The 21,619-nt window shown below is 28.5% G+C and overlaps 10 protein-coding genes across 10 annotated transcripts; 5 read left to right on the top strand and 5 right to left on the bottom strand.

The window, feature by feature from the left end:
* Window positions 1–566: 566 nt before the first annotated feature.
* On the top strand, window positions 567–1,319 carry SEC53 (phosphomannomutase SEC53; the record flags this gene model as incomplete). The annotated part of the gene is made up of 1 exon (XM_011277404.1): window positions 567–1,319. The coding sequence occupies one exon, from the start codon at window positions 567–569 to the stop codon at window positions 1,317–1,319; it is 753 nt and encodes a 250-aa protein (XP_011275706.1).
* Window positions 1,320–1,406: 87 nt separating this feature from the next.
* FMP32 (Fmp32p) lies at window positions 1,407–1,994 on the bottom strand (the record flags this gene model as incomplete). The annotated part of the gene is made up of 1 exon (XM_011277403.1): window positions 1,407–1,994. The coding sequence occupies one exon, from the start codon at window positions 1,992–1,994 to the stop codon at window positions 1,407–1,409; it is 588 nt and encodes a 195-aa protein (XP_011275705.1).
* A 210-nt stretch (window positions 1,995–2,204) lies between these two features.
* FMP25 (Fmp25p) lies at window positions 2,205–4,121 on the top strand (the record flags this gene model as incomplete). The annotated part of the gene is made up of 1 exon (XM_011277402.1): window positions 2,205–4,121. One exon carries the CDS (start codon window positions 2,205–2,207, stop codon window positions 4,119–4,121), a length of 1,917 nt encoding a protein of 638 aa, XP_011275704.1.
* A 34-nt stretch (window positions 4,122–4,155) lies between these two features.
* Window positions 4,156–7,539, bottom strand: BOS1 (Bos1p; the record flags this gene model as incomplete). Its single annotated transcript, XM_011277401.1, has 2 exons — window positions 4,156–4,825; window positions 5,390–7,539. The coding sequence occupies 2 exons, from the start codon at window positions 7,537–7,539 to the stop codon at window positions 4,156–4,158; spliced, it is 2,820 nt and encodes a 939-aa protein (XP_011275703.1).
* Window positions 7,540–7,897: 358 nt separating this feature from the next.
* EFM5 (protein-lysine N-methyltransferase) lies at window positions 7,898–8,781 on the top strand (the record flags this gene model as incomplete). Its single annotated transcript, XM_011277400.1, has 3 exons — window positions 7,898–7,914; window positions 7,993–8,164; window positions 8,239–8,781. 3 exons carry the CDS (start codon window positions 7,898–7,900, stop codon window positions 8,779–8,781), a joined length of 732 nt encoding a protein of 243 aa, XP_011275702.1.
* A 109-nt stretch (window positions 8,782–8,890) lies between these two features.
* Window positions 8,891–10,348, bottom strand: NUP60 (FG-nucleoporin NUP60; the record flags this gene model as incomplete). The annotated part of the gene is made up of 1 exon (XM_011277399.1): window positions 8,891–10,348. One exon carries the CDS (start codon window positions 10,346–10,348, stop codon window positions 8,891–8,893), a length of 1,458 nt encoding a protein of 485 aa, XP_011275701.1.
* Window positions 10,349–11,037: 689 nt separating this feature from the next.
* Window positions 11,038–12,084, top strand: ERG26 (sterol-4-alpha-carboxylate 3-dehydrogenase (decarboxylating); the record flags this gene model as incomplete). Its single annotated transcript, XM_011277398.1, has 1 exon — window positions 11,038–12,084. One exon carries the CDS (start codon window positions 11,038–11,040, stop codon window positions 12,082–12,084), a length of 1,047 nt encoding a protein of 348 aa, XP_011275700.1.
* A 303-nt stretch (window positions 12,085–12,387) lies between these two features.
* Window positions 12,388–13,077, bottom strand: BN7_1984 (uncharacterized protein; the record flags this gene model as incomplete). Its single annotated transcript, XM_011277397.1, has 1 exon — window positions 12,388–13,077. One exon carries the CDS (start codon window positions 13,075–13,077, stop codon window positions 12,388–12,390), a length of 690 nt encoding a protein of 229 aa, XP_011275699.1.
* A 271-nt stretch (window positions 13,078–13,348) lies between these two features.
* VPS8 (CORVET complex membrane-binding subunit VPS8) lies at window positions 13,349–17,407 on the bottom strand (the record flags this gene model as incomplete). The annotated part of the gene is made up of 1 exon (XM_011277396.1): window positions 13,349–17,407. The coding sequence occupies one exon, from the start codon at window positions 17,405–17,407 to the stop codon at window positions 13,349–13,351; it is 4,059 nt and encodes a 1,352-aa protein (XP_011275698.1).
* Window positions 17,408–17,672: 265 nt separating this feature from the next.
* On the top strand, window positions 17,673–17,960 carry CGI121 (Cgi121p; the record flags this gene model as incomplete). Its single annotated transcript, XM_011277395.1, has 1 exon — window positions 17,673–17,960. The coding sequence occupies one exon, from the start codon at window positions 17,673–17,675 to the stop codon at window positions 17,958–17,960; it is 288 nt and encodes a 95-aa protein (XP_011275697.1).
* Window positions 17,961–21,619: the final 3,659 nt, after the last annotated feature.

Genomic DNA, 21,619 nt, shown 5'->3' with positions numbered 1-21,619 from the left:
ACTATACAAGTACTTGCTAAAGATCATATATCAAAGATATGATACATATAATTAAATCTTGAGTTTACTAATGATTATAAATTGAAATCTATATACTATTTAAATCTAAAATACTCCCATTCGAACCCTCACATTCGCATTTTCCTATTTACCAAATAATTTATTTTTCATTTTTCAAAAATTTCAGGAACGTTTTTTTTTTTATTTTATTTTTTATATGAGACAAAATGATTTAAAACGTATAAACATGAAAGATCTGAAAAGAAGTGTTATAATACAAATATGTTCTTGTATAAAACAATGACGTAGATTACAATGACATAGGTTATAATTTGATCAGAGTAAGTCTTAATGGTCTTATTCTCCATAGTAGTTCTGCCACAATTTGACATTTTCATAACTCGCATATACGTAAATCAAAATTTCACACCGTGTCGACAAATTTCGAGAATTTAAGAAAATATAAATAAATTGAATTCCCACTAGAAATTAAAAACACGTAAATATACTCTATTTTAATTCTTTGACCGTTATTAAAACGATAACAAACATACAGAACTACAACAATGTCCTTTTCAGGTAAAGAAGATCCAAAAACTTTAGTTTTATTTGATGTTGATGGTACTTTAACACCAGCAAGATTAACAATTTCACCAGAAATTAAACAATTATTACAAGATTTAAGAAAAAAAGTTGTTATTGGATTTGTTGGTGGTTCAGATTTACAAAAACAAGTTGAACAATTAGGTTCAACTGTCTTGGAAGATTTTGATTATGCTTTTAGTGAAAATGGGTTAACTGCTTATAAATTAGGTGAAAAATTAGCTTCTCAATCATTTATTAATTGGATTGGTGAAGAAAAATATAATGAATTAGCTAAATTTATTCTTGGTTATTTATCACAAATTGATTTACCAAAAAGAAGAGGTACTTTTATTGAATTTAGAAATGGTATGATTAATGTTTCACCAATTGGTAGAAATGCTTCAACTGAAGAAAGAATTGAATTTGAAAAATTTGATAAAGAACATAAAATTAGAGAAACTTTTGTTAATGCCCTAAAGGAAAAATTCCCAGATGTTGGCTTAACTTATTCAATTGGTGGTCAAATTTCATTTGATGTTTTCCCAACAGGTTGGGATAAGACATATGCTTTACAACATGTTGAATCTGAAGGTTTTGAAAAAATTCATTTCTTTGGTGATAAATCTTATAAAGGTGGTAATGATTATGAAATTTATGAAGATCCAAGAACTATTGGTCATGCTGTTAACAGTCCAGAAGATACTGCTAGAATCTTGAAAGAATTATTCTTTTAAATTATCCTACTAGTAGTAATAATACCCAAACATTACGGTTTCTTAATAGAGTTTTTTCTTTTAGTTCATATATTTAATAAATATAATTTAAGTTAATAATCTAACGTAAGCTAACACTAGGGCAAAAGTACCAGTACAAACCCCAATTAACCATTGCATAACTTGAGTTTTAACTCCATCAATTTGCATCTTCATATTTGCAACCTCTTGATCAATTCTTGTATTTATTTCACTTATATGAGATTCATGTTGTGAACCTTCTTCTCTTATTCTACCTTTTTCCAAATTTAAATCTAATTTAACTCCAGCATTCGCTTTGGTAATTTCTTCTCTTATTCTTGTTCTTAATTTTTCTAAATCATTACGTATACGTTCATTTTCATTTTCAATATTTTGGAACTCTGAACGATCAATAGTTTGTAATTCACCTCTTAATTTAGCAAAATCAACTTTTTGTTGATATGTCATCTTGGACAAAGTTTCTTTAGTCACCAATGTTGAACCAATAGAATTAACACCATCAGCTAAAGCTTGTGATACTATCTTAACAACACCTTCACTTTGTTCCGAAGTAAAACCTTCATTTTGTAATTGAACCATGAACTTTCTGGTATCAAAATGTACAGCTCTGAACGCTCTAGAACTATGGAACTGTCTTATTCCCAAACGAAACATTTTACAACTGGTAAACCCTTGATAAACACCTTGATAATTTTTGGTTTCTTGATCGAATTATGGCCATTTCAATGCTTATTTAAATGACGGGATGACATAATCAAAAGTTCGCGCAAAATTTCTGTTTATATTTTTTTTTTTTTTAATTTTAATTTTATTGTGATGAGATATAAACAATTTTATAGATAATCACTAAATTTGGTCAAAATCATGATGATTCGATTGATTTGGAGGAATAAGAATGTCACCAATCGTTTAGTTCATAGAGGTTTCCATAATGCTCGTTTTTTAAATAATAAAAAACCTGGTTTAACAGAACAAGAATTTGATGATGCTGAATTAATGTCTGATCGATTAAATTCAAAACCATATTATGCTAAAAGATCAAATGAAGATAGATATGAATCACAATCTGAAGTAGATGATAAAGGATTCCAAAAGGAAACTCCATTAACACCAGAACAAATTAAGAAACAAAATGAAAAAATTGAAGGTTTAAAAGGTATAGTACAAGGTTTATTAGTACTTGGTGCAATGTTTGGTGGGTTCCAATTATATCAAAAATATCCAGTTATAAGAAATTGGTGGTATAAACAAGATGGTGATGAATTTGTTATCCCTCAAAAGAAGAAACAAACTTCAGAATTACCAAATTTAAATAATAAAAATGATAGTTCAATTCCTGGTCTTTATATATGGGGGAATAATTTTAAAGGTTTAATAGATTCTCAACCTTTTTCTTCAAATCATAAATTCCCAACAAGACATTCTTGGTTTGATGGGAAATTCCTTAAAGATGTTTTCATTGGTGATGAATCCGCTGTTGCTATCGATTCAAATGGTGATTTAATTCAATGGGGTCAAGGTTTTAATCCTGTTGAAGTTCCATCAAATGTTACTAAAAAAAATTGGAAAGGTTGGAATGAACCTCAATATACTATTAAGGGACAAGGCTTAAAATATGCTAAGATATCAAATGGTGTTGTTTATGCATTAAATAAACATAATGAAATTATTTATTTCCCAGAAAATTTACAAAAACAATTAGAATTTAAAGGTGATTCCAAAAGAAATTGGTTATTGAGATCCAAGGATCAACATTTTACAAAACTCACAGTTGAAAATGGTAAATTTAATAAAGGTGAATTTATCCAGGATTTCCAAACTGGGAAAGTTCATCTTGTTGCTTTAACAAATCAAGGTAGAGCATTCACTTCATCAACTGGATTAACTCAAACAACAAAAGAATCAAAAGAATCAAAAGGTCAATTTGGTTTAATAGAATATTCACATTTTAAATCATCACCTCCTGTAAATAAGTTATATGAAATTTATTTATTAAATAATGAAATTGTTAAAAATTCAAAAGGAAAAATTGATCATATTGAATCAAGAAAAATTCAACAAGTCGCAACGGGGAATTATCATACTATAGCATTAGATTCAAATGGTGAAGTTCATACTTTTGGTGATAATACTTTTGGTCAATTAGGTCATCCAGTTAATTATGATACACAATTCATAACAATCCCTAAAAAAATTTCATTATTTAATAAACATGTTGCAAGAGATTATTATCCTGAATGTATCGAAGTTTATGCAGGTGGTGATACAAGTTTTGTCAAGATTTCACCAATTAAAATGTTTCAAATGGTTAAAAAATCTGGTACTGCAAAAATACAAGAACAATTTGAAGATCTCAAAAATGATGATTTTATTTTAGGATTTGGTAATAATTTAAAAGGACAAATTGGGAATGGTCATTATGTTCATGCACAATTTGAACCTTTCAAGATTAAAGAATTATTAAAATTTAATGAATTTAATGAATCAACAGGAAAATTAGAAAAAATTGGTATAAAAACATGGTCTTCAGGTTATGATCATACTTTTATAAAATTAGAAAATAATGATGTCTTATATTGGGGTGGTAATGATTTTGGTGAATTAGGTAATGGTAAAAAAAATAGAATTTCAAAACCTTCTATACCATCTGCTTTAATTGAACCTGGATTTAATGAAAAAACTTTTAAAGATCCAAATTTTGTTAATAGATTACAATTATCTTCAAATCAAAAAATCATAGCTAGTAGTAATGCTAGTGCTATTTATTATACAAAACCTTAAAAACTTTCATGTACATAGAGATCTATATATATATTTAGCCTAACCATTTATAAATGTAATATAATATTATAAACATTAATATAGCACCACCATAAAATAACCATTTATCTTCAAATGCTCTTTTTTCAATAGTTCTTATTGTCCCTTGAGAAACACCTAATGTTGATAAACTATCTGTTACTTTAGATTGAAACTTTCTAATTAATTCATTTGAAGCAACTAATTCATCAAAAGCTTCCATACCCATCTCCAAAATTTCATCTAATTGTTGATTTCCTCTTGATAATGTTGAATTTTCTTTATATAATCCATCATGATATGATTGTTGTTGTTGTGGTTGTTGTTGTGTACCTTGTTGAGAATCAAATGGATTTGCTGAAGATGAAGAAGTTATAGATGATTGTCCATTATAATGACCTCTTCTATTTAATAATTCAGATCTTGTAGTTTCTTCTAATTGATCATCTCTTGTTTTTTTCAAATTTTGATATTTTGTTCTCAATTCTTGAATATCTTTCTTAAAATTAATCAACCTTATACGAGCTTTTTCTTGTTTTTCTGGTTGTGATTCATTCTTAGCTAAAGATTCATATTCATCTATTGTCTTGGTTAATGTAGATAAATTTGCCACTATTGATCCTTGAAGAGATAAAGGAGCTGTGTTTAATTGAGATTCAAATTGTGAAATGTCTTTACGAAGTGTACTAAATTGTTTGACAGCATGATTATAAACAGAATTCTGAAGCAAATTCTGATGTTAGAAGAAGCATACAAAAGAGAATATAATAATCATACTTACCATCTTCAAACAATGGATTTCCTTTGTGGTTTTATAGACTTGAAGTGGTTGTTATGATGAATGTCTTTGTTGATCTGAGTTGTTCTCAATATAAATTTCATGACAACAAATATAAAAACCGCGATTGTTCTCATCTTTAAATTCGGATATTACATGAGAACTATATTAACCCAAATATCAGAAAAATTACCACTAATCTTTGAAATGTTCCACATTGTTAATCAGGAGGTGTTTCAAAAACAGACATACTACATAAGTTAGTCTGACTACAATTCTATCAAACATAACAACACGTATAGTTAATTACTTATTAGCAATATGATGATCACAAATCTTAATAGTAATCACCAGTTTAAATCAATATACCTTCTAATAGCTTTTAAAATCATATCATAATTCATGTACCTCATAATCACCTTTTATCGTTAATCATCAAAGTCAATTCCAGCATAATCACGCACATTAATACCAATCACCACATGGATCCCAAACTATTTTTCCATTATCATCAAAATACCATCTTTTTGAAGGTTCATACCAAGACGTTTCGTTTTTCAATTTTTCTAAAAGTTCATCTTTAAAAGTTTTAATCAGAAATTTATCTGGTTCTTCTTCATACCAATGTTTTGTCTTATTTTGTAAATTTTGAACATCATCGACCACTCCAATAATTAGCTGTGATTCTTTAGCTTCTAAACCATATTCATAATGAACTTTCAATTTTGAAGGCGCTTTAGCAATGATTTCTTCGGTGTATTTAGTTTCTTCAATACTAAATTTAGTTAATGATGGTAAACTTTCAAGAAAGTTAATTCTTGAAACACATTTCCCAGTTATAATTTCTAATAAGGGACAATTATGAAGTTTTAAAAGATTAAACCCAACACCTGAAAGCTTTATTTCAATTAATTTTGGGGCGGATAAATTCAATGTGATGACATTTGGATCAGCCTCTGGATGATGACTAGTATTCATCTGGGATTTAGCAGACTTATTATGTTTTTCAATTCTTAAACTTTTCAAATTTTTAAATTCACCAGTGATTGAAATTTTACAAAATGGTCTTGATTTAATAAGTAATTTTTCAATTTGATTTGGTAATTTCTCAGCTTGAATTTCAATATCTTCATCAGTATCATACATAAGTACCAATTCTTTTAAATTTTTGAAATGTTCAATAAGTTCACTATCAAATATGTCACCACGTTTATATTTAAGAACTAATTGTTCCAACAATGGTGCTTCAAACATTTTCACCATCGATTTCAAATCTTCAGAAATTATAACTTCAGCTTTTTTCAATTTCTTGAATGTAAAATTTGATAAATCTTTACTATCTAATAAATAGTTAACTTCAATGGCAATGAAAGTCAATTGATCTAATTTTTTTGACTCTATGGCTTTTAATACCGCTAAAATTACATATAATCCTTCTGGAAATTTCTGTTTAATCAAATTCATTTTACCAACCACATCACAGTAGCAATAATCAGTCTCATATACATCATGAAACCTTGGATTACGGCCTGTATAATAATCCATAAGATGTTCTCCTAAAAGGTCTATAACAGGGTTAAATCTACTACCAACTCGAAGTTCCAATAACCTTAATTTAGGAAGCTCAACGTCTTGTTGAATTATTGGTGATTTTTCTTCTGAATCCCACTCAAAATAAATTAATTCAGGAAATTTAACATTTTTAAATTCAAAACGTCTATGATCAAATTCAAGACTCTGTTCAATTTTTAAGAGTTTCAAATGTGGAAATTCACAATCTTGAATAACTCCATGACTAGCCTTAATTTCTAATACTTGTAACTGTGAAAAGTTACAATTTTTCATGCTTAAGTGATATAGTGGGTCATCTTCTGGATAAACCTCATAATCTTCAAGTCTAATAGTTAAAAGCTTGATATTTGTGAATTTATAAAATGAAAAATCAAGAGCCTCAACTTCAATATAAATGAAACATTTTGCAACAATATATTGATCAAAATTAAATATATTAATGATTGGCATGGGTGGTAATGACACGGAATTTATTGTCAAATCACCAATTCTTTCAAACTTGATTTTTTCATCTTGATTTATTATTTTCATATCAAAAATATTCACATTCTGTACTTTTTTGAAATGATAATTTCCAGGACTTCTTATAATATCATTGATACCCCCTAAAGAGAGAACATCCGATATTGTATCAAATAATAAATAATTAAAGTTTTTGGGATTAATAGGATGCATTTCCAATAAATCATTAGTTTCTTCATACATATAGTCTTCAATATCATGTGAATCACCAACAAACACAATAAATTTTGCGAAAACATTTTGATAAGTATGAGAAATAGATCCAGTATAATTCTCTATATATGAAATTTCAAATAGTTTGATCATTTCATGATTTTGTAAAGTTTTATTATCATCCCAATAAATATGTGATTCTGATGGTATATTAAAGAAAAACTTTGTATCATGTGTATCTTTTGTTAAAGTTATGAAGTTCTTGAGCCTGTTTGCAATTGGATGGAATGCATATAAGTTGTTGATATCGTCTGGACTTAAATGTAAGATAACTTTAACCAATAATTCATCTGGTAAACATAATAACGAAGTCATGATGGCGCTTATGATGGCGCTTATTCTATGACGATTGATCCAAAATCTGGGAATTCAATTCTCTTGATGATGATTTTGTGTTCAATTCTGTCTACACCATTTAAAAAGACCCTTTTTAAAGTGTCTGGAAAGCAGCCGCCTAACCAACGTATAGGTTGTTCAGCATTGTTTACCATTAAAATCGGATTTTTGTTTACTTAAAAATATCTCCTTCATTATACCCTTGTTTCCCTAACCGATGCAATGGATTTCCTCGAAATTTTCAATTAATTTATCCAGAAAAAACCATTGAAATTGGAAATTTATTTGAGCAGAAGAAGACTTTAGAAGTCATAAGAGATCATTATTGAATAATATCATGGAAGACGAAGACTTGTGAGTATTCCCTCTGTGTGTTTTTTAGTATCTAGACTTTATACTAACCCATCTTCTCTATAGACAACTTTCGGCTAGTACATTAGCTGCTTTATTAGAATTTAAAAAAGAAGAAGAGCAAAGACAAGAAGAATTTGAAGCTTTAAAAAATGTTGCAGAAGAAAGATTTGAAGAAACTAAATTAACTGAAGTCTTGGAGAAGAAAGGTATGGAATTATTTCAAGAAGATTGGCAATTATCACAATTTTGGGTATGTTAAAAAATAATTTTTTTTTATGTGTCAAACCTATGTCATATGACTAACTGAACCGTTTTTCTTTATAGTATAGTGATGAAACTGCAAATTTAATTGCTGATGAATTATTAGATGGTGCTGATTCTGATACCGTGATCTGTATCGTTAGTGCACCATCAGTTTATGCTGCTATTAAAAAAAGACAACCATCAACATTACCAACTAAAAACATTTATTTATTTGAATATGATACAAGATTTAAAGTTCTTGATCCTGAAAGATTTGGATTTTATGATTATAATAACCCATTGGAATTCTTACCTGAATTGCAAAATAAAGTTCATAGATTATTAATTGATCCACCTTTTTTACAAGATGATTGTCAAACAAAGTCTGCTATAACTGCAAAAGCTTTATTAAATCCAAATAAATCATTGAAAACTAAGACTGGTGAATTACAATATCGTTTAATTTCATGTACTGGTGAAAGAATGAAAGATATCATTCGTAAAAATTATCCAGATACAAGACCAACAACTTTTTATCCTGAACATGCTAATGGATTAAGTAATGAATTTTTTTGTTATGCTTCTTATGAAGGTAAAAATTGGAAATTCTTACCTGATAATTGAAATTAAAGTATATACATATAATCATGTGTAATATAAAACTAATAATATTCAACATCATGTACAAATTTTATTTTAATTATGCAATATGGTATATATTTTTTTTATTTATTCAAAATGTAAAATATGGTTTATAAATATTAACATATTCTTCATCAACATCATTTATTGTATAACCAGTTTTTTCAGCTTTTGGAAATGTGAATGTAAATTCTGAACTTGGGGGTCTTGAATCTTTTGTAATAACATTACCTGGGAATGAAAATGGTGTTAATTGAGAATTTGTTGTGTTTGTTGTGATACTGTTTGTGTTATTTGTGTTATTTGTGTTGTCTATTGTGTTGTCTATTGTGGTGGTATTTGTCATTGGTTTAAATTCAAATGGTTTTGATTGTTCTGGTTTAGTTTCTGATGTTGCTGAACCAAAAGTTGGTATATTTGGCTTAGAAGCAAATGAAAATAATGGTTTACTATTGAATTTTGGTGCTGAATCTTCTTTTGTGAATTTTTCTTGTGATTTATCATCATTTGAAATGGTCTCTTTATCAATTTTTTCATCATCTTTTGTTTCCACATTTGTTTCAACCTTAGTTTCCACTTCAATATCATCAATTGATTGATCAGTTGTATCATTCAATGAGATAGTTTCTCTAAGAGATGAAGATTTACTTGGTTTATATTTTAATTGTGGTTGAGTAATCTTATCCTTTTTAGTTTCAATAGATTCTTTATATTTTTCGAATTCTTGTTCAAATTTTGATGGTTTATTAGCTGATGAGTTTGTTCTTCTTTTATGTGATGAAGAAATTGATGCATATGGATTTGAATAATCAATCTTTTTATCCTTTTTAGGTTGGTTTTGTTGTTCTTCATAATTCTTAGTAATTTCATCATCTTTACCTTCAATAAATGACAAAAGTGCAGATGCTGTATTACTTATTTTCTTCTCTTTCTTATCCCCAGAATCATCATTTAATGAATTTTTTGGTTCAATTGTTGATTCTGATGATAATGTATGTTTTTTATTTTGATGTTCATTATCATCATCATCTAATAAAAATGAAGTATCTTTGAATCTTGTAGTTCTATAAGGTGATGGGAACCCAGAAAAATCAAAAATTCTTTTCTTTCTTTGACTTGTTATAGAATTTATTGAATTATCAAATGTGTTATCTTCACTTATAGATTTATTATAAGTTGCCTTGAAAGATGGAGTTGATTTAACTGAAGATTCAGATTTACTATTTTTCAATATTTGTTCATTTGTATTATTAGCTTCATCTTCTTCTTCTTCTTTTGTATCAATAATTTGACTTTGTTTAAATAAAATTTGCTTTGGTGAATTTGATTTAGCTAATAAAGATTTAACACCTTCTAACTCAATTTCTGATAATGGTTCATTTCCCTTTTTAGCGAAAAATTCAGCTAATCTAGCATTTGGAGAATCTTCAACTTTTTGGTTTTGAAATCTATGAAATTCATCAATTGGATTTTTGGGAGTTTGATGATGAATTGTTGATGGAGGTTTATTAAATTCTGAAAGTACACTGTTATCTGAATCATCATCCATTGTTTGATCTTCTTGTTCAGTAAGCCAGCCGCCTGGTGAAAACATCTTTTTCACTTTACTAAATATACTTCCTGGTGTCTGTTTTTCCAATTTTAGTTAGTTCCTATACTTCAATCATCTTGATATGTGTAATACTCACTTTTGGTTGGATAGTTCTATTGGTAGCAGGACTTCTAAAACTGGCATTTCTGGAATAAGGAGACCTCAAGTGGTCACTGCTCTGTGTATTTCTGAACACCCTGTTGTTGCTCATCTTGTAGTGTCTCTTTTGGGTATCTCAATTGGTATTGCTAGTCCTTTTCTTTCTATCTTTTCTTTGTTGATGTTTTGATTTAAATTAATTTTGTTTTTTTCTGTCAAATTGCAAATCAGGGTAATCCGGGAATTTTAATATTTATAATTATTATTATAATTATATACGAAATCACAATAAAACAATGATTTGATGACAATGAGAGATAATACAAATATCCTAATATCCTCATAAATTCTTTCACAATTCTTTCACTCTGTTACTTTTTTCCCGGTTGTTTTAGTGCCATTTTCCCACAAAAACCGTTGATATTTTAACCATTTCGCGGGTTTTCACCATATAATCAAACGATAAACGAGTACAAACTATTCACAACTTTCCACTTTTTACTTCAGATACTCAGAACTTAATCCACCAACTAATAACTTTTATAATAATGTCATTAGATTCTGTGCTATTGATAGGGGGCTCTGGTTTCCTTGGGCTCCATTTGATCCAACAATTCTATGAACAATCACCAAGACCACAAATTCATGTATTTGATGTACGTCCATTACCAGAAATTTTACCATCAATATTTACATTCAAACAATCAGAAATAAAATTCCATCAAGGTGATTTAACTAGTCCAGATGATGTTAAAAAAGCTATAAGAGAAAGTAAAGCTCCTGTTATAGTTCATTCTGCTTCTCCAATGCATGGTCTTAATCAAGAAATTTATATCAAAGTTAATATTAAAGGTACAGAAAATTTGATCAAATGTGCTAAAGAAGAAGGTGTAAAAGCTGTTGTTTATACTTCAAGTGCTGGTGTTATCTTCAATGGTCAAAATATTCATAATGCTGATGAATCTTGGCCAATCCCAGAAGTCCCAATGGATGGTTATAATGAAACAAAGGCAATTGCAGAAAAATTTGTCCTTGATTCAAATGATTTCCAAGCGAGATTCTTAACGGTTGCACTAAGACCTGCTGGTATTTTCGGTCCTGGTGATCGTCAATTAGTTCCTGGGTTGAGAAGCGTTGCTAAATTAGGACAATCAAAATTCCAAATTGGTGATAATAATAATTTATTTGATTGGACTTATGCTGGGAATGTTGCAGATGCTCATGTTTTAGCAGCTCAAAAATTATTAGATCCAATACAATCAAAAAAAATCGGTGGTGAAAAGTTCTTTATTACAAATGATGCTCCAACTTATTTCTGGACATTAGCAAGAACTGTTTGGAAAGCTGATGGTCATGTGGAAAAATATAACATTGTTTTAAATAGACCAGTTGCTATACTTGCTGGTTATTTATCTCAATTTTTTTCAAAATTATCTGGTAAAGAACCTGGTTTAACTCCATTTAGAGTGAAAGTTGTTTGTGCTTATCGTTATCATAATATTTCAAAAGCTAAAGAAATTTTAGATTATAAACCAAATGTTGATTTAGAGGAAGGTATCAAAAGAACTTTACAATGGATGGATGAAACAGAATAAACAAGAAGGAAATTGATAAAGAACATCTTAAAATTAATAATTTTGCATTCTTAACGTTTAATTAAATATAGAATATGAATATATGCCCAACCCCTCATAAAGTAGAAAGTTAATTAATGATTTGTACCATAAATCTTGAAATTAAAACAACCAAAAAAGACAAATGCAATATGCACACAGCACAATAAATATCTATCACGATCCATAACACCCTTTTATAATTGGCTTCCTTTTTTTGACAGTAACAAAATAATATAAGAAATAGCAAATCCAACGTATCAACACATTATTTCTGTTAATTCCTCAGAAAAAGGATGAAGTAACACCAGCGGTTAATAAAGCAGCAACAAATGGTAAGATATATTGAATAGTTGATGTTTCAATTTGAGCACCAACACTTTCAAAAGGAAATGAAGAATTTGATAAATTTGTAGAATTTAATGAAGTACCATTTAATGAATGATTACCTGGGAAATGATCTTCTAAGTCTTGTTTATGTTCTAAAAAGCTTGTAATTGATGAATTTGTTGAATTTGATTGGTTTTCAAGTGTTGATTGTAAAATGAAATCAGGTTCTTTATCTTCAACTGGAATTCTTGCATTTGGTCTTAAAAATTTGGCAACATGAGAATCATGTTTTTTAAATGGTAAATTACATGCATTAACATCATTCATAGTTTCACAATCATCATATAAAACAGCAAGGAAATTACCTGATGCAGTATTTGGACATAACCCATAACAATCACGTTTCATACTTTGTAATGCACAACATTCACAGGCTAAATCATCTGGTTTACATTCATCTAATTTGGCTAAAACTTCACTTGCACATGTAGTTAATGTATCCAATTCTTCACCTTCACAAATATTCTTTGGATTAGGGTTGACATAAGCACCAAATTCATTACTTTCAGTTGATGAAATCAAATCAGCACCAGAAACTTGCCTCAAAAAAGCACCACCTAATACAATAACGTGTAAGAACAACATCTTGAGTATATCTATTGGCTATAATGTAATTTGATCTTTTCAAAACTCCAGTTCAGTCAAACAGCCGACGTGGTAAACAATGAATGAATTTTCATAAAAAGCCATTTTAGTCCCTTTTTGTAATTTTCCCTTTTGTACACAATAATTTTTAAATCATTGTGAAAACGTTAAAAAAATGTTTTTTGATTTATTTTGACACAAAACCAAAAAAAAAATCGGAATTTTAAATTTTTCCGGATTTTTTCGACCTGGTGAACATAAATCCGAAATATTAGTTTTTTTGATTATCAGTGTCACAAATAACACAAGTTAATTCTTTCCCAACACCAAGATTCTTCAAACAATTCATGTGAAATTGATGGCGGCAACTAAAGCTCACCAAGTAATATGGATCGACTTCCTCCTTTTGTGGATTTTGTGGATCTTCACGCTGTTTATCTTCCCATTTACAATAAGCATCTGATTCAATACCTCTACCCCAAATAGTTTTGCCACAAGCGTCACATTCATAATGTAGAACAGACCAGCCTTTAAGGTTCTTATCATTCAATTTTTCCATATTTTTGAATATTCCTTCGTTAATTAATTGTGCTGTGATTTCTAATGCATTCTTTTCATAAGAAAATGCTAAATAAATTTCATTGGTAACTGATCTAACATCACCTAATAATGTAACTTTAGTTGAAGATGATTCTAAAAATTTAGCATAAATTTTCAAGAATGAGCTTTGATGCTCATTTATACCTTCTTCATTAACTTTGAAACTATTGATCTTAGCTCTTGTATTGATTAAATTTGAAAATAAATCTTGTACTAATCTTTTCATAATATCAAGTACTTTAGTTGATGTTTCATCTTTATCAAAAAATTTGAAAAGATTTACTGTGAATTTAATAAGATTCAACCACAGGTTTTCATTTAGTGATAATGAATCACTGTTTTTAGTTTGTGTTGTGCTACCTTCATGATTTGATAATGAAATACCCCAGAACAAAAGACCCCAAATTTGTTCTTCTAAATGCTTTAAATCATCCTTGTTACTTTTGTTATTAGCATCTGGTAATCTATGAACCAATATCTCCATTTGATTTAAAACTTCATTCAAAGCATCCTCATAGCGGTCTTGTTTAGTAAACAGATCAATTAACGTTTCAATAGCTCCTGAAGATCTTAAGGATTCTAAAGCCAGATCAAAATTATAATCAGATGGACTCAAAGATTTGATATACTTATCCAATTCTCTTTTATCAAATTTGGCAAGTGTATCTATATATTGATCTCTTTCCTCTAACTTCATTTTATACAACCCGCTTGATTCTAAATCAGATAATGATGATAAATAAAGGTGTTTCAAATGTAAATCCTCTAATTTCAAAACAGTTTGATGACTTTTAGGTGAATAATGATTCAAAATTCTTGCAACTTTCGACGTATTGTATTCAACCAATTTAGCAAAATTATTGAAAACAACTTGTTGAATCTTCAATCGATCATTTGGTTTATTTTCTGTAAATTTAAAACATTTTTCCAAAATTTCATCATTTGTTTCAATAGAATCTGATTTATCACTACTTATCCAAAGCTCTAAAACATCACTGTACCTTTGATCAGATACATATAGATTCATCAAAACGTCATTAAACCCTGCTTGTTGAAATCTTTGTAATAATTCATCTCTATTAGCAGGTTGATATACTGAAAGTAAGCTTTGAAGACTTAGTTCACAATCTGATTTGAATTCCTCGTCATTATACTGTGATAGATCATTTATAAGTTCTTCTAATACATCTTCTGATAATCTAATGAATTGTTTGAATTTTGGGTAATTTCTTGAAAGGAAAATTGAAAAATTTATTTTTGCCTCTTTAGAAAATTCTGTTTCTGAAAATAATTCAATAATTATATCAATAATAAATTGTCTATTAACTTTTAATTTCCATTCTGAACTTGATAATTCATCTTCATTTAGTAATGTATCTTCAAAACATTCATTCAACATTGCAAAAAATAAACTTGAATCATAATTTAATAAAAGATAAAGATATGGGAAATTTAATTGGTCATTTGAATCAACAAGTATATTCTCTCCATTTTTTTGAGGCCATGTGATGAAAGATCCATTAAATAGAACATAGTATAAAGTCAATTTGGCATCTAATTCATCATCACCACCAATGAAATTTTCAGTTGGATATTGTCTTCCTGTTAGAATATAAGTTAAATAACCAAATACTTTAACCGAATCTCTATGACCATTTTGGATATCTCTAACAAATTCCACAAATGGGGTAACATAATCACCTAAAAGTTTATTCCAGATATAAATATAACTATCTCTTAATCCATTTGATTTGAGTAAATTTATGGTATAATCAATATCTAAGCTCTTTATATCTAAGAGACAAATCAATTGTTCTAATTTCTCCTTATCTTCCTTGGTACTATAATAAGAAACCATATCTTTTAAGACTAAAGGTGAAAGAGTTTTAACTAACCCACTTAATATAAATGGTTCTAAAGAATTGAAGAACAAATCAGATTGATAATTAAATTTGAAAATTTCATATAATTCTTCATAATTTTCAATATCAGCATTAATTGAAGCAAATGCCTTCATACAAGAATATAAAAAATCATTAATTTGATCTTCATATTGATCTTCATTCATACCAGATGTTAAGATTTTAGTTGCACTTGCTTTAACAAGATCAATTAAATACTTTAGTACAAGTTGCTGTCTATCTTTATCTGATGCTGGTAATCCAACAGCTTCTAAATCTTCATTTCCAATATAAAAGCGCCTAGCTTTATCAATAGATTTAATGTATCTCCCCTTATTAACTTGGTCATATAATAAATCTAGCCAATTTGGTATAGAACCGACAAATAATTCATATTTCCCAACAAGGAAAATTTTCCCTTTGAAAGTTTTAAAAGATGATTGATAACTTCCAAGATAATTTGATTGAGGAGATGAAATTTTAGTTAATGATTTATTTTTATAAATATGTTTTGAAATTAAATCAATTTTTGAAGAAAGTTTCAAACTTTTTTCATTTAATAAAATAATTTGTTGAGATTTTGTAATGATACCAATCATTGATTCACTAAGCCATTGAACACCTAATATTGCTTCATCACATACCCATCTTTTTTTAATTTCACAACTGATTACTTCATTATATTCTCTTGCTTCAATCACAGTGAGTACATTTGACCAGCAATATACTAATTTGGCAGGAGATTTGATTCCATTTTTCCCTTTAAATGATGGGAACCATGAAAGACATCCAGTTTTCCCTAGAGATTCATTTAAAACTTTTGGTTTCCCAGTTTTGAATTGTGTTTTAATTGAATTTGATGTGGATAATATAAGTAATGCATTATCAGATAATATTGCAATGATTCCTTGTGTATCTAAAAAATCAACAGATGGGCCTAATGGCAATGCAGCACATCCAAATATTGTAACACGATTTTGTATCATTAACCCAGGATAATTACCCAAAATCTTTCTGGTTGATACTGTTGTTCCTATAATTCTTTTATTACATTGATGATAAAAAACAAGACCATCTATATCTGTTGATATTAAAACTGAGCGTCTTTTACCCACAAAAGTTATATTGTTAATTGATGAGTTCAAAACATGACCATCGCTATTAAGATTGGTTTCATTCAAATGTTGAATATGTGTGATAGGTTTATCAGATGAATTAATATTCCATAAAAAGATATCACCAGATTCAAATCCGGTAGCGACATGAGTAGAATCCATTGATATAGAAATTGATGTTATTTCACCACATGTTAAAGCCTTGGTATCTTTACCCAATGAATGTAAAAGATTTTGATTATAATCAAATATCAATGTATAACCTTTTGAAGTACCAATGGCAACAATATCACCTGGTGCAATACATGTTGGATCACCATATTTTTGCTTTGATTGACTAGATTGTAAAATATCATTCAATTTTTTCAGATTAGCCCACTTTATTGATGATATCCCATTGTGATCATTATCATTATCATCATCATCTTGGTCTTCATCTTGATCTGAATCCTGTATATCCAACTGTGGTGTTGTATGTTTAATAATATCACTAAACCTACTCCTTATTCTTTCGTCAAATCTTCTTTTTGTTGATATGGATGAGTTTATAGATGTTCTAGATGAGAAATTGGGGCTTTGGAAAGAAATGTTTCTTGATGGTTTCAATGGGGTAGTTTTAAATGTAGAATCGCTTTGGAATGAGGCGGTATCAGACAGGTTTTGGACCTGATTCTCCCGTATTGAAGGTGGTGTTTCCGGTTGAGCTGAAGGCATCTGATCTTGAGCCTATTTCCCTGTTTCCTTGTAATTCGTTGTGGTTTGAATTGATTTCGTTGATGATTTTTGAATCTGAATTTACCGCTGTGTATATCTTCCTTATTGTTATTTAATTTTGGTTCAAATCACCAGAAAAAGTGGCCATATCGGAAATACCGAGATTTGATTTTTTTATTTTTTTTTATTTGACACTTTTGGAACGTTTGGATATATGGGTAAACGCTTCAAAGACAATTAACAATACAGATCAACAAAGAACCATATGAGTGATAAAGCACTAAATATAACAATACCAAAATTCCCAGGGTTCAAAGTTTCCCTCCACAAATTCACAAATGTTCAAAATGCTGCAGAAATCAAATCTAATCTTTTGAGTGGTAATCAAGATTATAACTTTGCCTTCATCAATTCACAAACAATTATTTCATCTGAACAACTAATAGCTTCTGTCTATAGATCACTATTGGATTATACAGAGGATAAAATAAGAACAAGAACATTACATTCAGAAGTCATTTTCAGCTTATCTCCAACCCAAAATGTGAGTTAACCTTTTTTTTGATAATAAATTAGAATAGAAAACTAACAAGAAACAAAGATTATGGATTCTTTGAAAAGATTTGGTATACAGGATGATACATCAGAATTAATAGTGATTAATATATCAGAAAATAACAGAAAAGATGATTATAATCTAAATTTCATCAAAGGAGAAGCTGTAAATATTAATGACTCAGAATTTCAAAGAACTGTTGATTATAATGTCATTAAGAAAGTAAGTTAACTAAAAGTTGTCTTTTTATTCATTTTTCCTTAAGAACCTCCTACTAACTACTTTTGCTTATAGAATTATAAATTTGACTCACAAGATCCTGAACTTATAACTCGTTTTGTTGTTAATGCTATTCAATTGAGAGGTCATTGAGCCAATGTTTATTATTTTTTCAGAAAGAGAGAAAAATTTCAATGTATTAAAATTGACAAAGTCTATAGATCTAGAAGTTTTTCGTTTGATCCATTTAATGGAGAATTGCACGGATACGAATATCTTCTTCACAAAAGTATAGGTTTTTGATATATGATTTATATAACACCAATAGAATGAATGCATAGTTAATGTACAAAGTAATATAGTAGTCCATGTAGAATCTGTACATTCAATTGAGTATACATCTCATCGCTGTAAACTTGAAAAATTGATGGTAATATCCAGATCTTATACTGCTGATAAACACCTTTAAAATTCGGTAGTTTCAACATAATTATCTAGTTAATATATTTCTAATATCTAGAGACGTATTTTAATGGCTTTAAATTAAATTGAACGTTAGAACTAATGTAGCACATATATACGTATTCATTAAATAATTGAGCCATATATTTTGCTTATGAATTGAGCAGATCGGAGGTATTCTAAAATCTGAAATTATCAGCAAATTATTAATATCCGGATATTATCGCCGGACGGCCTGCTTATATTAGTGCAGCAGCTTATAATATAATATTATAATGTTATGAATATTATATTAATTCTAATCTATATACAAGCGAGCTGCTGTTATATATTATAATATATATATATTTAAATTTAAATTAATATTAATTAATTTATAATTATATTATTAATTATGTATACCTCAAAAATTTTATTTTTAGTTTGAGAATACACATATAGAAAAACTTCAATATTTTAAAACTTGAATTTTGACTAATTTGATAGCTGAATATGAATTAACGTCACTAAATATACACATTCGCAAATTTTAAACTCCAAAAATATGTATATTTCAAGGGTTGATTATCATTTATAAATATTAAATATCATGATTATCAACTGATTACGTAAGTAGTACTTATAATCATTAATTATACTCTCATTGAGTACTACTAAATTAGTTTTAAGTTAAAACAAATGGTATTGAAATTTCTAATAAATCGCCTTATAGTACAAAGTCGCATAAGATAATATATTGCTTGATGATAAGAGTACAATGATCATAAAAGAATATAGAGATTCTTTATATCATATATACAAAATTTATCTTTTTGTGTAATCATGAAATTATTAGCCGCTGAGTATCTCTGAATTTTATTTGTGAAAATTATTTAAACTCAAACGTATCCCCAAAAATTTATTTTAATTAAATTAATTTGATTGATGTATATTAAGCAAGACGTAACCAATTCATCACATATGGTTGACATAAAATCAAATCAGATCCACTTTATATAATTGTTATAGAAGAATTTTTTCTTTTTTTTTTTACCATCATATAGTTCAATTGGTTTGAAGTTTGACGTATACATTATTCAAAGCTAGTTTAAGTTTATAAATGTTGAACGTTTATTAATACAGGATTGCTTTATATAAATCTATATAATCGATATATCATGATTGATATTAGTCGATTTGATCTATATAGAAGTTTAAACCAAATTTCGATTTTCAAATAAGTCTTTTTAGAACTTGTAGTTTTTTAAACGCTTTAACTTCATATCTAATATCTAATATCAATACAAAAATTGTATTAGCTAGAAATAATCATTTCATAACATTAATTAACTACTTGATTGATTAGAAAATCCATCAAGGCATCAAAGCGTTTTTTGCTATTTTAAACAATTCACATTTTCATATGAAGAGAGATTGTTGATTGTGTGTGTGTAAATTTAATTAATAAAAAAATTCAGCTAATATATTAACAATCCTGATTTAAGCCCAAAGATATCACAATTATGATTACCTTCAACGATTTCCTTTTCGATGAATTCACCTGTTTCACCATGTACGTGTTGTAACAAGCTTGTAATTGATGTGTTGTTCTTCATCTTCAACTGGAAGTCATTGTATTTGGTATTCAAACTCTGGCAATATGAAACCATTGAAATTGAATCATTCAATACATGTGTTCTTCCTTATACCATTTGATATGACCCCCGCAGTTGATAATATGCCACAGCAGTGTTATATCGCAATTCGCTGTATATTTAAACTCAAAAGTATCCCTAAAATTTAAAATGTTTCAAGTATACAAAGTTGTTTAGTTAATTAATCTTCTAGGGAATGACTATTTAATTAATTTTTGCTTGTGTTCTAAAATTTTTTTGCTTGTGTTTTAGCCAGTGGGCTATTCACATGTGTTTTTTGTACAATGTTGGATTTCGATGTTTTTAATGTGCATTTTTACTCATATCTTTGGGTTACAATCGTACATGATTAGTTAATATACATAGCACCATATAGAAAGATTAATCGATTCAATTATTTGCTGATACGATTTGATATATATTGAAGCTGTTATTTGTCATTTTAACAACATATAATTTGTAGATCTATTAAACATTAATAATAGTCATACTACTTAAGCTATATATATCCTTTCACTTTTGAGGTGAAAGGTTGTAATAGAGACAATTCATTAGATATGGTGCGCCTAATTTATTCATTCCCATTATGGTTATTCTATTCATTTTGCTGTTGTTATTGGTTATGTTAATGTTAAGAAAGGTGGATCATTTACTTAGCAAGACAAAGATTCATGTGTTAATATATGAGTAACAGATGTTGTTAATCCCAGTGAAAATGAATTTATATTCATGCTATTAATATCTTATTAATTACACCACCTCCTTCAATGAACATAGATCCAAAATTTGTTAAAGGAGAATGAGATCAAAGACTTTTTTAGAAAATGGATTTTGACTTTTTGTGATGGGTTAGCAAATATTCTTTGATTTAGTAAATTATTTTGAAGCGGTTATGCCATCTTACCACATACTGAATGATTTGACCAATTCTGGGTTTCAGCTAAGCTTCATTTTCGTTTTAGATGCCTTTCTCTTCTATTCTTGTGATTATGAATATCGATCCCTATGTCTGTATCTTAATATTAGTTATAATTACATGAAAATATATGTTGTACTCCGTTAACTCTTCTAGTCCGATAACTCGTAGTAGTTCCCGGGACGGGGTACGAGGTCCATACCGCCAACAACCTTTAGCTAGCGGTATGGTAAGTGCAGTATACCGCTAACTATATGAAGTTAGCGGTGCACCACCAACTTCTTTAATGGAGAACATACATCAATTCAAGTATATAAGCTACTTAAAGCTTGGGTACTAGTAAATAGCCCTTTGAAAATTATCATTATGCCTTTATATATTGTTTTGAGAGCCAATCACTGCTGTTTAAAGGAGATGTTCGACTT

Source organism: Wickerhamomyces ciferrii, contig 00045 (genome assembly GCF_000313485.1).
Source record: "Wickerhamomyces ciferrii WGS project CAIF00000000 data, strain NRRL Y-1031 F-60-10, contig 00045, whole genome shotgun sequence".
Lineage (NCBI taxonomy): Eukaryota > Fungi > Ascomycota > Saccharomycetes > Phaffomycetales > Wickerhamomycetaceae > Hansenula > Hansenula ciferrii.
The sequence above is the reverse complement of the archived record's forward strand: the minus strand, read 5'-3'. Positions and strand labels throughout refer to the sequence as shown.